This window comes from Caretta caretta, chromosome 3 (genome assembly GCF_965140235.1).
Source record: "Caretta caretta isolate rCarCar2 chromosome 3, rCarCar1.hap1, whole genome shotgun sequence".
Classification (NCBI taxonomy): Eukaryota; Metazoa; Chordata; order Testudines; family Cheloniidae; genus Caretta; species Caretta caretta.
In genome coordinates this window covers 147,903,753-147,919,422 of record NC_134208.1, presented here as the reverse complement: position 1 = coordinate 147,919,422, position 15,670 = coordinate 147,903,753, and the positions used below count along the sequence as shown (strand labels likewise).

At 45.9% G+C, this 15,670-nt stretch overlaps 1 protein-coding gene across 3 annotated transcripts in view; it reads right to left on the bottom strand.

The window, feature by feature from the left end:
* Positions 1 to 15,670, bottom strand: part of TTC27 (tetratricopeptide repeat domain 27) — a 182,670-nt gene that overhangs the window by 107,134 nt on the left and 59,866 nt on the right. For all 3 annotated transcript variants that reach the window (XM_048843605.2, XM_048843604.2, XM_048843606.2), the window contains 2 exons: positions 15,528 to 15,640; positions 11,102 to 11,168 (listed from right to left, as the gene is read on the bottom strand). In XM_048843605.2, coding sequence (XP_048699562.2) covers positions 11,102 to 11,168; positions 15,528 to 15,640 — 180 coding nt within the window. The remainder of the gene's footprint in view (positions 1 to 11,101; positions 11,169 to 15,527; positions 15,641 to 15,670) is intronic.

Genomic DNA, 15,670 nt, shown 5'->3' with positions numbered 1-15,670 from the left:
GGGAGGCGATCACCGATTCAGGCACAGTGAGGACCTTGTCCATCCTGTCTCTGGCGTGGGAGAACACCAGGGCCAACCAGAGCTGGAGGGGTCTCATCCTGAGTCTGGCGTGACAAACTACGTATGTGCACACCAACATGTGACCCAAGAGCTGGAGACGCTCTGGCTGTTGTCACTGGAAACCTTGTGACTGCGTCGATGAGCCCTTTCAGGGTCTCGAACCTGTCCAGTGGGAGGGAGGCTCTGGCTGACGTGGTGTCCAGGACCACCCCGATAAACTCTATGCCATTGTACTAGGACTACTGTGGACTTGGTGTTGTTTACCAACAGGCTCAGAGTGGCGCACGTGGACAGAAGGAGTGTTACATGGTCCCGCACCTGCGACCGGGAACTGAACTTGACCAGCCAGTTGTCCAGATAGGGGAAGATCTGGACGCCACGGTGCCTGAGGTAGGCCACACCACAGACGTACATTTTGTAAATACCCTGGGGGCAGTGGACAGGCCAACCGGGAGGACCATGAATTGGTAGTGATCCTGCCCAACCGTGAAACGGAGAAAGCGTCTGTGCCCCTCGAATATATGGATGTGGAAGTACACGTCCTGCAGATCGAGGGTGGTGTACCAGTCCCCAGGATCCAGAGAGAAAATGATGGAGGCCAGGGAGACCATGTGGAACTTGAGCTTCACCATGTACTGGTTCAGGCCTCGTAGGTTCAGGATGGGCCTGAGCCTGCCTTTGGCCTTCGGGATAAGGAAATAGCGGGAGCAGTACCCCTTGCGTTCAAACTCCACTGACACCACTTCTACAGCTCCTAGGCCAAGGAGCCACCCCACCTCCTGCTCGAGCAGAGCCTCATGAGAGGGGTCCCCCAGGAGGGATGGGGGCGGATGGTGGTTGTGCAGGGTAGAGGTAAACTGGAGGATGTAGCACACAACTGGTTGGAGAAGGGAAGCTTTATAGAGGGTGGATCCCTGATGAGAACTGGTAGGTTGCCCCCGGGTGTCCCATCAAAACTACCATTTCCCTGCCTGTTTGCCCTTGCAGGACCCAGGCTGGGGGGCAGACCGAGATGATCTCTGCAGCCGTTTCTTATAATCCCGCAACTTTTTATAAGGGGGCTCATATTTAGAGTGGGTGGCCTGGGTGGGAGACTGCCGTGGCTTAAACTTCGGTTTAGCTGGAGCTGGAATATAGAGGCCAATAGTCTTAAGCGTAGTGCGGGAGTCCTTCAGGCCATACAATTTTATGTCCGTCTGTTCCGCAAACGGAGCCTTGGCGTCAAACGGGAGGTCCTGCAAGGAGCTCTGCACCTCACTCGACAGCCCGGACAGCAGAAGTCACGATGCCCTTCTCATGGACACCGCAGAGGCTATGGACCAAGCGGCCACGTCCGCCGCATTCGACGCTGCCTGCAGGGTTGCCCTGGCAGCTGCTGTAACCTCCTCCTCCAGAGTTTTGAACTCCTTCCTGTCACACTCCTGGAGGGAGTCCTCGAACTTGGGCAGAGAGCCCCATAGATTGAACTCATACCGGCCCAGGAGAGCCTGATGGTTCACCACCCATAACTGAAAGCTCGAGGATGAATAAATTTTTCTCCCAAAAGAATCCAGCCTCCTTGAATCTTTATTTTTCAGAGTAAGGACTGGTTGGCCCTGCAGTTCCCTATGGTTGACCGACTCAACCACCAGAGAGTTAGGAGCAGGGTGGGTGTAAAGGTATTCATGTCCTTTGGCGGGCACAAAATACTTGCGTTCCGCACTCTTAGAGATGGGGGACAATGTGGCTGGGGTTTGCCACAAGGCATTTGAAATTTTTGCCACCCCTTCGTGGAGTGGCAAGGCCACGCTGCCCGGTACTGATGCGGACAGGACGTTCAAAAGAGAGTCCGAGGACTCCTCCACCTCCTCTGCCTGAAGGTTGAGGTTTGATGCCACCCTTTTCAGTAGCTTCTGGTGGGCTTTAGAGTCCTCCTACGGGAACAGAGGGAGGAGGGGACGTAAATCGGCTCATCATGGGAGGGCGAGGAGTCAGGTGCAGTACTTTGCGTGTCCACCAGCACAGGAGGATCCACACCCTGGTCGCTCTCCGGGCATGGCGCCAAAGATGCACGTCCCACTGACTCCTTCCTCGGAGGCTGGCAGAGGGAGGCTGACAGCCATTCCAAGGCTCCGGCCACTGAGTGAGCCCCCATCAGGGGCTGCATCGGGGGCCATGGTGCTCACCAGTACCACTGTGCCGGCCACGGGGCCCAGCGTCACTGCACCGGTGCTGTGGCACCAGTGGAGCAGGCCGTTTGGCCTGGCTGGCCTGACCCATCAATGGACGACTAGGAAGGGAGGCTGGGCTGACGTAGGACCTGCTACTGTCCCTGGACTGGGAGAAGTGGCAGCGCCGGGAGCGGTGCCGACCATGAGACATGCGACCCCGACATGGAGGAACGGTACCACTGGAAGCAGCTGCTCCATGATCGGCTCCCGTGGGTGGATCTGTGCCGGCGAGGCGCCGATGACCTATGCCCGGGGCTGTGGGAGCGGTGCTGTGGTGGGGTCCTGGAGCGAGACGATGAACGAGAATGGCGTTGATGTTCGTGTCGCGACTGGCTACGATAGCCCTTCTGAGACGAGGACCTTCGGCATCATCTGCCTTGGTCCCTTCTGTATGTGCTCCTCGAGGCAGAGCAGTGTCTGGAGTCTCTGTCAGATGGAACCCAGCCAGACAACCTGGTTGTCTGCGTGGACTATGAACGGTACGGTTGCTGAGCGGTAAATGGCGTTTGGAATATTCAGTTGACCGAGATCGGTACTGAGTTGGGGGCGACTGCGGAGAACCCAGCAGAGGCTTGCCTCTGGACCGCAGGGCCAACATTGGCAGTGCTCCTGGTACCATCATGAACATAACATCCTGGGCTGCTTGCAGGGCCTCTGGCGTGGAAGGCATCCAGACATCCAGGGAAGCCTGCTCCGAACAGGCTGGGCTACTCTGCTTGACCAAGTCGGAGGCCTAGAGGCCGATGGGGACCGAGAACTGCCCAACATGGGTCTAGCCTCTCCCCCAGTCTTGCTCTGGTGCCGCAGTTGGGAAGGCCTCTTCTTAGCCTTCTTGGCATTCCGCTTGGATGGGGAGGGGTGCCGACTGGTAGATGGCACCAGGGTGTGACCACGCACCGACACCGTGGTACCCGGTGCTGACTTGGAGTGGCGCACTGGAGTCGGGATCAACGCTGACTCCATCAGGATGGCCCGGAGCCTAATGTCCCTCTTTCTTGGTCTGAGGCTTGAACGACTTGCAAATCTTGCAGCAATCGCTGAGATGGGTTTCACCCAAACAGCGTAAACAGTCTGCATGTGGATCACTCACTGGAATCTGTTGCCTACAAATGTTGCACGACTTAAAACCCAGGGCGTGGGGCATGCCCCGGCCCGGGTGCACTAACTAAAACTAATCAAACTACTAACTACAGGTACCATACCCTGAACGAACAAGAGTTCTGGCAATGAGCTGTAGCAAAGCTGGACCAGAGCAGTTCCGAAGCACCTTCACTGGTGGCAAGAAAGAAGCGAGTATGGGGGGAGTGCGCAGTGCCCCTTATACCATGCCATGGAGGCGCCACTCCAGGGGTCGCTAGGGACACTCCCCTATAGGTATTGCTAGGGGAAAAACTTCCAATACCGGTGCACGTGGCGAGCACGCACACCTATTGTGGAATACACATGAGCAATCACTTGAAGAACATCCTATACAAACATCTTAACCTCTGCACAGTTTGCAAATGATTTACCTCCATTTTATCTTCAACCAATTATTATATGTGGTATCTGAATGATCACTTAGGTCACACAGAAGCGTCAATCATGGTGGAGGAACAATACTATCAACAAGAAAAGCAAAATAATAATAATTAAAAAACAAAGGTTTCAGAGTAGCAGCTGTGTTAGTCTGTATTTTCAAAAAGAAAAGGAGTACTTGTGGCACCTTAGAGACTAAAATTTATTTGAGCATAAGCTTTTGTGAGCTACAGCTCACTTCAGCATCCGATGAAGTGAGCTGTAGCTCACAAAAGCTTATGCTCAAATAAATTTGTTAGTCTTTAAGGTGCCACAAGTACTCCTTTTTTTAAAAAAAACAAAGCAGAGCAAATCTTTCTGAACACATTTGTATGGATATTCATGAGATCTCTTCTAACAAATTTTCTTGTAGCAAATAGAATTCATAGGAATGTCATGGAAAATGAACACAAATCAATGTAAATTCATGGTTTTTACCCGAGTTAATATCCATGAATACTCTTTTTCAGTATTTGCCCAACTCTAGATAAAAATAGATTTGTGGATTTCCCCATTTATCCTGACACTAGATTTGTAAGAGATCTAAATATGTCATTCTGCTGTCTTCATCATAGTCTACTGCTTTTCCACAAGGAAAAAACAGTGTGAGATGGGACAGCGATGCTACTCTAGGGAAGAACAAAGGACAAGTAAAGGAGCCATCAGCGGCTGGTATTAGAAGCGGGGAAAGCCATCATTTTTAACGGCAATGCAGGGGATGAGAAAAGGGAAAACAGTTTACTGATTCAATATAATTTATGTCTGATACCACTGAAAGGCAGTAAAAAGTGAATTTCTAAATGCATATCCTTATTGAACGTCTAATTTAAAGGCTTAAGAAAAAGGGAGGAGAAGTAAAGGAAGATACTGACTGGAAGAGGTTTCAGAAGGGGCATCAGAAATATGGAGTCTAACATCCAGTGCACTTGAAACTGGTTTATCATGACGAGAAGTTGTTTTTGGTTCAATACTTAATTCTGTGGCAAAAGATCAGTGTCTCAAAATCACCAGAGATAATTCAGTAAAAGACAGGAATTTTTCCTCACTTGAATATTTAAATGCTTTCTTCCCAGGAAGATTGATTTTTTTAAGCTATGAGAATATTAAATATTCAGACTACTTATTTATTATCATCTCATCATAGTCTTAACTGCACTCCAACAGCCAGAATGCCTCAGAAATCTAGCTTTTCAGTTTCAAGTATTGTCTAAAATTATAGACAGGGCGTAAAAAAATCACTTTTCCTGGTGAGCATGGAAACCTAAGCTATGAATTTCTACAGAATGCAAGACTTCATTAAAAAAGCAGAAATCTCTAGCCTTAAAATTTTCATTGCAGCCATACTGTACATGAACAGAACAACGCAGAATTGTCTTCTTGAGTCTCCAGACAACTCCATCTCCTCTCCTCTGTTCATGACCGTCAAGCAGCAGGAGAGGGAATTTTAAAAGATTCTGGTCAGTTTCACGGCTGCTATCCAGAATCTTTGGACAGCAATGAAGCTACAGTATCAAGAATGTCAATATTATGCCACTACTAAGGACAGATATGAGCACCACAGACATAGACTCTAAAGATATACCACGAGGAAGACAACCCAAAGAGAGAGTCTGGGGTAACCAGAGAGTAGTTGTGACCTCTTCACCAAACTCCTTTACAGTAACTCAGGGTATGGCTACACCTCGATAAAACAACTGCACTAGCTAACTCAGCTCAGGCTACAGGGCTATACAAATTGCACGACAGACATTTAGACTAGTGTTGGAGCTCTGGGACCCCCCTGATCCTGTAAGATGCTTTGACCAGACCAGAAAAGAAGATGTAACTAGACATCACCATCAACTTTATGGCTGTGTCCCTGAATAACTCTGGACTCACAGGGACGTCAGTTTTCTCGAACCTGTTTTCTAGCAGTGTCCTTTTGCCTTCTACAGTATCGCAGTTATTTCGGAATTAGCCGAGTTACCTCGAAATAAAACTGGTTCTGTCCACACGACCAAACCAGTTTTTTCGATTTAAAGGGCTCTTTACTCCTATTTTTGTACTCCACCTCAGCAAGTGGAGTAGTGCTAAAATCAAGATTGCAGGTCCGGGTTACAGGTACTGTGGACTCAATGTGACGATATTGGCCTCCGGGAACTATCCCAGAATGCTCCCTTGTGACCACTCTGGACAACACTCTGAACTCCAATGCCAGGTAGGCAGTAAAAGCCCCGGGAACTTTTGAATTTCCTGTTTGGTGACCATCAGCACAGTCCACCACCACAGGCAACCATGCAGAGTCCACCATCACAGGTGCCCATGCAGTCCCAGATTTGCAGACGAGCTCCAGCATGGTCCGAACAGGAGGTACTGGATCTCATTGCATGTTGGGGAGACTAATCTGTTACGGCAGAACTACGTTCCAAAAAAAAGGAACGCAAATACGTGTGCTAAAGTCTCTAGGGCCATGACAGAAAGAGGCTACTCCAAGGACACAGAACAGTGTCATACAAAAATCAAGGAGCAAGTGTACCAAAAAGCCAGGGAGGTGAATGGGTGCTCTGCGTCACAGCCCCATACATGCCACTTCTACCGTGAACTGCATGCAATTATGGGGGGTGATGACACCACTACTCCACCACCGTCCGTGGACACCTGCAAGGGGGGAGTAGCCCGGAGCGAGAAGGATGAGTTTTTGGAGGAGGAGGAGAAGGAGGAGGTGAGTGCACAGGCGGAAAGTGGGGAATCTGTTTTCCCCCCTAGCCAGGAACTATTCTTAAAGCTGGAGCCAATAGCCTCCCCCTACTCCCAAAACATGCTCCTGGACCATGACCCTGGAGAAGGCACTTCTGGTGAGTGAGAGCTTGATTGGAGCCATGTGGTGGGGGGAAACCCAGCTGCGCTGGGCTGTTCGCATTTAGTTTAAAGGGCTCATCACTGCACAGAGCCTCATCGGAGTCCCGCGGTGGGTGTGTGTGCACGCGTGCGGTGAGGGTGCTGTGTGAAGCGATCATCCCAGAGAGCCCGCAGGCTACCTGAATTCTGTTGCCTGGCCGCTGCCTGCAAGCTGAATTCTGTTGCCTGGCTGCATGTGTTGGCTTACTCACACCAAAGTGGCAGGCACTTCAGTATAAGAGACAAAATGAGATCTTGTACAGAAAGAACATGTGCCGTGTACTATGAATTACCTGTTTCACTGAGAAACAGCTGTCCCCTTTGTTCTCTAAAATGTATCTTTTAAAATACTACCCTCCCTTTTTCTCCTCCTGCAGCAGGTGCAAATGTTTCAATGTGGCCCCTATCTACACCGTCCCAGAGGCTGGTCCAGATTAGAAGGCGGAAAAAACGAACTCGGGACAACATGTTTGCCGAGCTCATGCAGTCCTCCTGCACTGATACGGTCCAGCTGAATGTGTGGAGGCAAACAATTGTGGAGTCACGTAAAGCGTTACATGAATATGAAGAGAGGAGGGACATGTGCGACGAGAGCAGGCAGGATGCTACAGTCAAGCTCATGAGGGAGCAAACTGACATGTTCCGCTGTATGGTGGATCTAATGCAGGAAAGGCAGTAAGACCACAGACTGCTGCTGCAGCCCCTGAATAACTGCCCTCCCTCCTCCCCAAGTTCCATAGCCTCCTCACCCAGATGCCCAAGAACAGGGCGGGGAGGGCAGGGGAAGGCTATGGGGATCCACACAGTCAACCCCAGAGGATTGCACAAGCAGCAGAAAGCTGGCATACCCGAAATTTTGATCTGGTTTCTGGACTTGTCCTTCCCTCCTCCTCCACACCTGTAACTCAATACCCCCCCTCCCTTGTCTAGCTTCTGATTTCTCTCAATGTTTTGTGCAACAAATAATAAAGAACGTTTTTTAAACAGTTGTGACTTTATTTTATATATATAGGGGGCGGGTAACTTTAAGAGAAACAAACAAACAACTCTCACACGGTATCCTGGCCAGTCATGAAACTGGCTTTCAAAGCTTCTCTGATGTGCAGCGCGCCATGCTGTGCTCTTCTAATCGCCCTGTTGTCTGGCTGTGCGAAACTGGCCACCAGGCGAGTTGCCTCAACCTCCCACCCCACCATAAACGTCTCCCCCTTACTCTCACAGACATTGCGGAGCACACAACAAGCAGCAATTACAACTGGAATATTGGTTGCGCTGAGATCTAACCGAGTCAGTAAACTGTGCTAGTGCGCTTTCAAACATCCAAAAGCACATTCTACCACCATTCTGCACTTGCTCAGCCTATAGTTGAACTGCTCCTTACTACTGTCCAGGCTGTACGTACGGCTTCATGAGCCATGGCGTTAAGGCTGGGTCCCCGAGGATAACTATTGGCATTTCAACATCCCCAACAGTAATTTTCTGGTCTGGGAAGTAAATTCCTTCCTGCAGCTGTTCAAACAGACTAGAGTTCCTGAAGATGTGAACTTCATGCACCTTTCCCAGCCATCCCACGTTGATGTCGGTGAAACGTCCCTTGTGATCCACCAGTGCTTGCAGCACCATGGAAAAGTACCCCTTGCAGTTTATGTACCGGCCGCCCCGGTGTGCCGGAGCCAAAATAGGGATATGGGTTCCATCTATCGCCCCACCGCAGTTAGGGAACCCCAGCGCATTAAAGCCATCCACAATTGTCTGCACATTTCCCAAAGTCACTACCCTTGATAGCAGGTGGTCAATGATTGTGTTGGCTACTTGCAGCACAGCAGCCCCCACAGTAGATTTCCCCACTCCAAACGGATTCCTGACTAACTGGTAGCCGTCGGGTGTTGCAAGCTTCCACAGGGCTATGGCCACTCACTTCTCAACTGTGAGGGCTGCTCTCATTTTGGTGTCTTTGCGCTTCAGGGCAGGGGACAGCAAGTCACAAAGTTCCATGAAAGTGGCCCTACACATACGAAAGTTTCTCAGCCACTGGGAATCATCCTGTACCTGCAACGCTATGCGGTCCCACCAGTCTTAGCTTGTTTCCTGGGCCCAGAATCGGTGTTCCACAGCATGAACCTGGCCCAACACCACCGTGATCTCCCAATCGCCACATGCCATGCCATCTGTGTCCATGTCCTCATCACTGTAGTAATCGTGCTGTCGTCGCTTCCTCACCCGGTTTTGCAGGTTCTGCACATACTGATGGATAATGCGCAAGGTATTTACAATGGTCAAAACTGCAGCGGAGATCTGATTGGGCTCCATGGCTATGGCGCCTGCATGGATAATCCTGGAAAAAGGGTGCGAAATGTAGGAGAGCAGAGTGGCAGCGGAAGCTGTGCCGTTTGGTTCACGGTAGCCGAACAATGGCGGAAAATGGTTGTCTTCTGTGGCTTTCATGGAGGTGGAACCCAGGACAGACAACATGGAGAAGCTCCAAAGTGTGGCAATAGTGGGAGACCAGAGTTGGCGGCGGAAGCTGTGCTGTTCGGTTCACGATGGCCAAGCAAAGTTGAGTTGGAGATGTGGATTCATAGTAGAAGGAGAGCAGCGGTGCACCATCTGCTGAAAGCAGTATGGCATCTGTAAGCCAAAAAGGCGCGAAACGATTGTCTGCTGTAGCTTTCTGACGACACACACCCAGAAACACCTGCAAGAATGTTTTTGCCCCACCATGCACTGGGAGCTTAACACAAAATTTCAATGGGCAGCGGGGACTGCGGGAACTGTGCAATAGCTACCCACAGAGCACTGCTCTGACATTCGATGCTAGCCTTGGTACTGTGGACGCAATCTGCCGAATTCACACACTTTAGTGGGTTCTCAGAAGACTGAATGTATAAAATAGCTTCTGAAAATTCAAATAGAATAATTTCAAAATAATTTCGTACTGTAGACATACCCTAATAAGATTAACCTTCACTGCAGAATTAACTTGAGTTATCTACTCTGAAGTTAGTTTAGTTCAAGTGACAGTGGTCATGCTGAGAAAAGGGAGAAAAGGTGGAGAAGTTGCACTGTATGTAAGAGAGCAGTATGATTACTCAGAGCTCCAGCATCAAAAATGGAGGACAGCCTGTTCAGAGTCTTTGGGTTAAGTTTAGAGGCAAGATCAACAAGGGTGATGCATGGGGGGCATCTGCTATAGACCACCAGACCAGGAGGATGAGGTAGACGAGGCTTTCTTCAGACAACTAACTAACAGAAGTTTCCAGATCACAGGCCCTGGTTCTTATAGGGGACTTCTGACATCTGCTGGGAGAGCAATACAGCAGTGCACAGACAATCCAGGAAGTTTTTGGAGAGTGTTCGGGACAACTTCCTGATGCAAGTGCTGGAGGAACCAATGAGGGGCTGTGCTCCTCTTGACCTGCTGCTCACAAACTGGGAAGAATTGGTAGGGGAACTAGAAGAAGGTGGGCAGTAGTAACCATGAGATGGTCAAGTTCAGGATCCTGACAAAAGGAAGAAAGGAGAACAGCAGAATATGGACCCTGGACTTCAGAAAAGCAACTAATGGACAACTACTGATTAATAAATTTTCACAATACTATTATAATTTTGAATATTTCAATAAAGTCTCCCCACCCACCACAAATTTATTTTCTTCATGACAGACTTAGAAATGTTGATGAACCTTGACAATGGAACACAGAACAAGTTCACAGAGTAGTAATGCTAAAACCTGGATTTAGTGGGCCACTCTAAAGCACTCTACAAAATCCTTCACTTTCAGTATAAGTCAAATATAACAGATAGAAACTATCCTAAAGAAATGTGTAAACAATACTCATTTGGCTTTCAATTACTTCAGTTCAGTTGAGCCCCCCAAAAAGAATATGTACGCTCCTGTGTTTAAGGCTTCGCAAGGATCAGAATACTGTTTCTGACTGCACTATACTATTTAATTTACAAAAGACTCTTGAGAATTAGATGCTCACAAGGTAGGGAAGTACTTTCAGAACTAAATCAATGTGAAGAATTTGTTATAAGGGCCTGACCTGTATCATTACATTTCAACTCTGAGTAGGGAATCTAAATCTAAAATCATCAGAAACTCTCTCATTAAATGTTTGTAAAAGACATTGAAATGAAAATAGCATTTGGGGTTTTTTAAATGTAAACTTCATAATGCAGAGTTGGTGAAGCAAACAAGGCTGAATTTCAGCATTGATATGAGAGAGAGAATGAATGTGCTTTTTCATAATTATGGACGCAACAGACCAAAACCAGATTAGTTTTTATTCATAAACAATTTCACCAAAATAGTTGATGGGTCGCAGCTTAGTACTTCACTTAGAGAAGTTGAAGGAACATATAAATATAGTAAAAAACAGAGATAAGTTACTTACTGATGTAAATGCTGAAAGCTCCTCTTCAGTTAGCTTGTGTATTGGGTTGTTCTTTTGGAAATCTATGCTGTGAAACAAGAATTATTTGAGTATACACAAAATAATTTCAGTTCAATGGGTACAATCTTTATATATAAAGCATGCTTCTCAAATTTGCAAAAAGCTAAAAACATCTTCTAGAAAACAATGTTATGAATAAAAAATATTTTATTATGTATGTGCAACAGAGGGTTTGAGCCTTTGTCCTTAAGTCAGATAATTGAAAAAAGAAAAAAAACCCATATTTGGGTATGTTACATCCTGTCAAGGTGGTTTTTGAAAGATGGTACCCAAGAGATAGGTTGTTAAGGCCCTTCAAAGTGGCCATTAATCACTGTTTTCTCTTCCTTAGTGCCACCTTCTAGAGGGTGGAGAGCAAAACTGTTGTATGAACTTCTATTATAGCTCTTTGCCTTCAGAAAACTGGGAGAACTAGAGGAAGGATTTAATAAGTGTGTCAAGGGGGACACAAAGAGAAAGAAAGTGGTCAGAGAAAGGGATTACTTTCAAGGGATGTTATGCGTTTAGTTGTCTTTTTTATCCACTCACTCTCTCTGTAAACAAGCCAAGATACTTTATCTTGTTTAAGCTTATAAGCAGTGTAAATTGAGCTATATTAAGCCAGTATTTTAAATCCATTTTCTGTCTTTCCAGGAACTTGTTTATGTTCGGATTACTGATCCATGGGTAATTGGACACAATCTTCTTCAAAAAGAAAAACTCCATAACCTTTAAAGGAGAAGTACTAAAAGGTAAAGATTTCTGGAACCTGCAACCTCCTCTCAATCTGTCAAGGAACACTGACAGAGGGCTCCTTGCCCAGTAAGCTGCCAGCAAGCCATAGTGAGCAAACACAAGGGAAAAGCCAAAAACAGAGCAGAAGATGAGAGTTGGCAAGCATATTAATCATAGTAGGATGTATCTGTAAAGCCAAAGAAGGAAATAGGTACACAACTCTAAATAATTGGACATTTCTTACATGAACAACTCAGAATAGCTCACCAAATCCCATAATGTAGTGCTAGTGATATATGAAGTCCATCAAATAATACAAAAGGAGACAACAGGGTTATAATTCCACTCCCATGTGAAACACCAAATTATATTAAGGCCTAAATCACACTATAAACAAAGAATGATCTCCGCTGAAACTTTATAATTGCTTTTTGCAAAGTATAAAGAATACAGTGGTAGCATTCTTCAGATAAAGTTGCAAAAATTCTCATGTTTCATACTGAACATGAAAAGTGATTATGCTCTTTAATTCTATACACTTCAAATGGGAGAAATTTTTGGTCTCAAATCTAATTATCCTCCAACTGTAATAATTATACTTTGTGCATATATTGTACAGTTACATTATAGACATAATATACAACTATTTGTATACATAATATACAACTAGTTAAAAGATTGTTACCACTCATAAGCACAATGGACACAGTTAAAGTTGCATTTTAATCATAACATTTTCATTTCCTGAATTGTGTCCATTTATATTTTTCAACCTTATGTTTCATTAATATCACAGCAGAACATAATTTCAATACAGAATAAATTCCCTCACTGACATCTATCTATGGAGAAAGCTTAACTTGGAAATGTTATATAGTATTGTACCTAAAATATTTACATTTTGTTTTCTTTGCTCTCACCACACTGAACATCCTCCTAATCCACTGCAACTACCTAATTCAGAGTTGGGAAGGAATTTTCATGGATCATGGGATTTTATTAATCCCATTTAAAATTTTTTATTGAATACCATTTTACTTCCTCCAGAGTAACAAATATAATATGTACACAGCATCCGAGAAGCATACCATAGGCTTTTCAGAACAAAGGAAAGAGATACCTTGTCCAAGGAGCTTTATCTAGCTCTACATGTGACTCAAGAACTCAGTGACAGATAAAAAAGATGATGGGGTCTCAGAGAGGGCACAGTAGGGAAAAAGGAGGATGAGAAATACAATAATTTTTATTTGCATTCCAATAGTGCCTAAACACCTCATCATTGTAGGTTTCAGAGTAGCAGCCGTGTTAGTCTGTATTCGCAAAGAGAAAAGGAGTACTTGTGGCACCTTAGAGACTAACAAATGTATTTGACCATAAGCTTTCATGAGCTACAGCTCACTTCATCGGATGCATTCAGTGGAAAATACAGTGGGAAGATTTATATACATAGAGAACATGAGACACTGGGTGTTACCATACACACTGTAACGAGAGTGATCAGGTAAGGTGAGCTATTACCAGCAGGAGAGCAGGGGGGTAGGGGGGGGCGAACCTTTTGTAGTGATAATCAAGGTGGGCCATTTCCAGCAGTTGACAAGAACGTCTGAGGAACGGGGGGGGGGGGGGGGGGGGAGAAGGAGAATAAACATGGGGAAATAGTTTTACTTTCTGTAATGACCCATCCACTCCCAGTCTCTATTCAAGCCTAAGTTAATTGTATCTGGTTTGCAAATTAATTCCAATTCAGCAGTCTCTCGTTGGAGTCTGTTTTTGAAGTTTTTTGTTGAAGAATTGCAACTTTTAGGTCTGTAATCCAGTGACCAGAGAGACTGAAGTGTTCTCCGATTGGTTTTTGAATGTTATAATTCTTGATGTCTGATTTGTGTCCATTTATTCTTTTACGTAGAGACTGTCCAGTTTGACCAATGTACATGGCAGAGGGGCATTGCTGGCACATGATGGCATATATCACATTGGTAGATGTGCAAGTGAACGAGCCTCTGATAGTGTGGCTGATGTGATTAGTGTCCCCTGAATAGATATGTGGACACAGTTGGCAACGGGCTTTGTTGCAAGGATAGGTTCCTGGGTTAGTGGTTCTGTTGTGTGGTGTGTGGTTGCTGGTGAGTATTTGCTTCAGGCTGGGGAGCTGTCTGTAAGCAAGGACGGGGCTGTCTCCCAAGATCTATGAGAGTGATGGGTCGTCCTTCAGGATAGGTTGTAGATCCTTGATGATGCGTTGGAGAGGTTTTAGTTAGGGGCTGAAGGTGACAGCTAGTGGCGTTCTGTTATTTTCTTTCTTGGGCCTGTCCTGTAGTAGGCGACTTCTGGGTACTCTTCTGGCTCTGTCAATCTGTTTCTTCACTTCAGCAGGTGGGTATTGTAGTTGTAAGAATTCTTGATAGAGATCTTGTAGGTGTTTGTCTCTGTCTGAGGGGTTGGAGCAAATGCACTTGTATCGTAGAGCTTGGCTGTAGAGAATGGATCCTGTGGTGTGGTCTGGATGAAAGCTGGAGGCATGTAGGTAGGAATAGCGGTCAGTAGGTTTCCTGTATAGGGTGGTGTTTATGTGACCATCGCTTATTAGCACTGTAGTGTCCAGGAAGTGGATCTCTTGTGTGGACTGGTCCAGGCTGAGGTTGATAGTAGAATGGAAATTGTTGAAATCATGGTGGAATTCCTCAAGGGCTTCTTTTCCATGGGTCCAGATGATGAAGATGTCATCAATGTAGCGCGAGTAGGGGCATTAGGGGACGAGAGCTGAGGAAGTGTTGCTCTAAGTCAGCCATAAAAATGTTGGCATACTGTGGGGCCATGCAGGTACCCACAGCAGTGCCGCTGATTTGAAGGTATACATTGTCCCCAAATGTGAAAAAATAGACTCCAACGAGAGACTGCTGAATTGGAATTAATTTGCAAACTGGATACAATTAACTTAGGCTTGAATAGAGACGGAGTGGATGAGCCATTACACAAAGTAAAACTATTTCCCCATGTTTATTTCCCCCCCACTGTTCCTCAGACGTTCTTGTCAACTGCTGGAAATGGCCCACCTTGATCATCACTACAAAAGGCCCCCCTCCCCCCCCCCCCCGGCTCTCCTGCTGGTAATAGCTCACCTTACCTGATCACTCTCGTTACAGTGAGTATGGTAACACCCATTGTTTCATGTTCTCTATGTATATAAATCTCCCCACTGTATTTTCCACTGAATGCACCCGATGAAGTGAGCTGTAGCTCACGAAAGCTTATGGTCAAATAAATTTGTTAGTCGCTAAGGTGCCACAAGTACTCCTTTTCTTTTTTCCTCATTCTAGGTGCTGGACAAACAGCTACACATTTCCTCTGCCTCAAAGAGCTTATAGTCTAAGCGAGCAAGACAGAAAAAAAAGTCATGTTGGATATGTCTACATTTTTACTTATTAATTAACCCAGAGTATATATTAATACCTGGGGGTGGGGGGCAAACAGCTGTGCATAGCTCTCTATCAGTGTTATAGAGGGCAATTTTATCAAGACTATAGCTTAGTATATGCTCTAGTCTTGATTTAAAAAAAAAAAAAGACTTTATTTCACTGAGATTTTATTTTTTAACATTTCACAAGATTCAAGGCAGATTTTACAAAAGGAACAAAGATACCAATAAACTTACCAAACTCCAAGGATAACAGCAAGTTCTTCTGCACACAGGTCAGGCAACTGGTACTGATCAGCATCTGCTAATTTTATCTCATTTAGCACTGTGTCATCATTTAAATCATAATTCTGTTGAAAAACACATTGTAAAGTAAATAC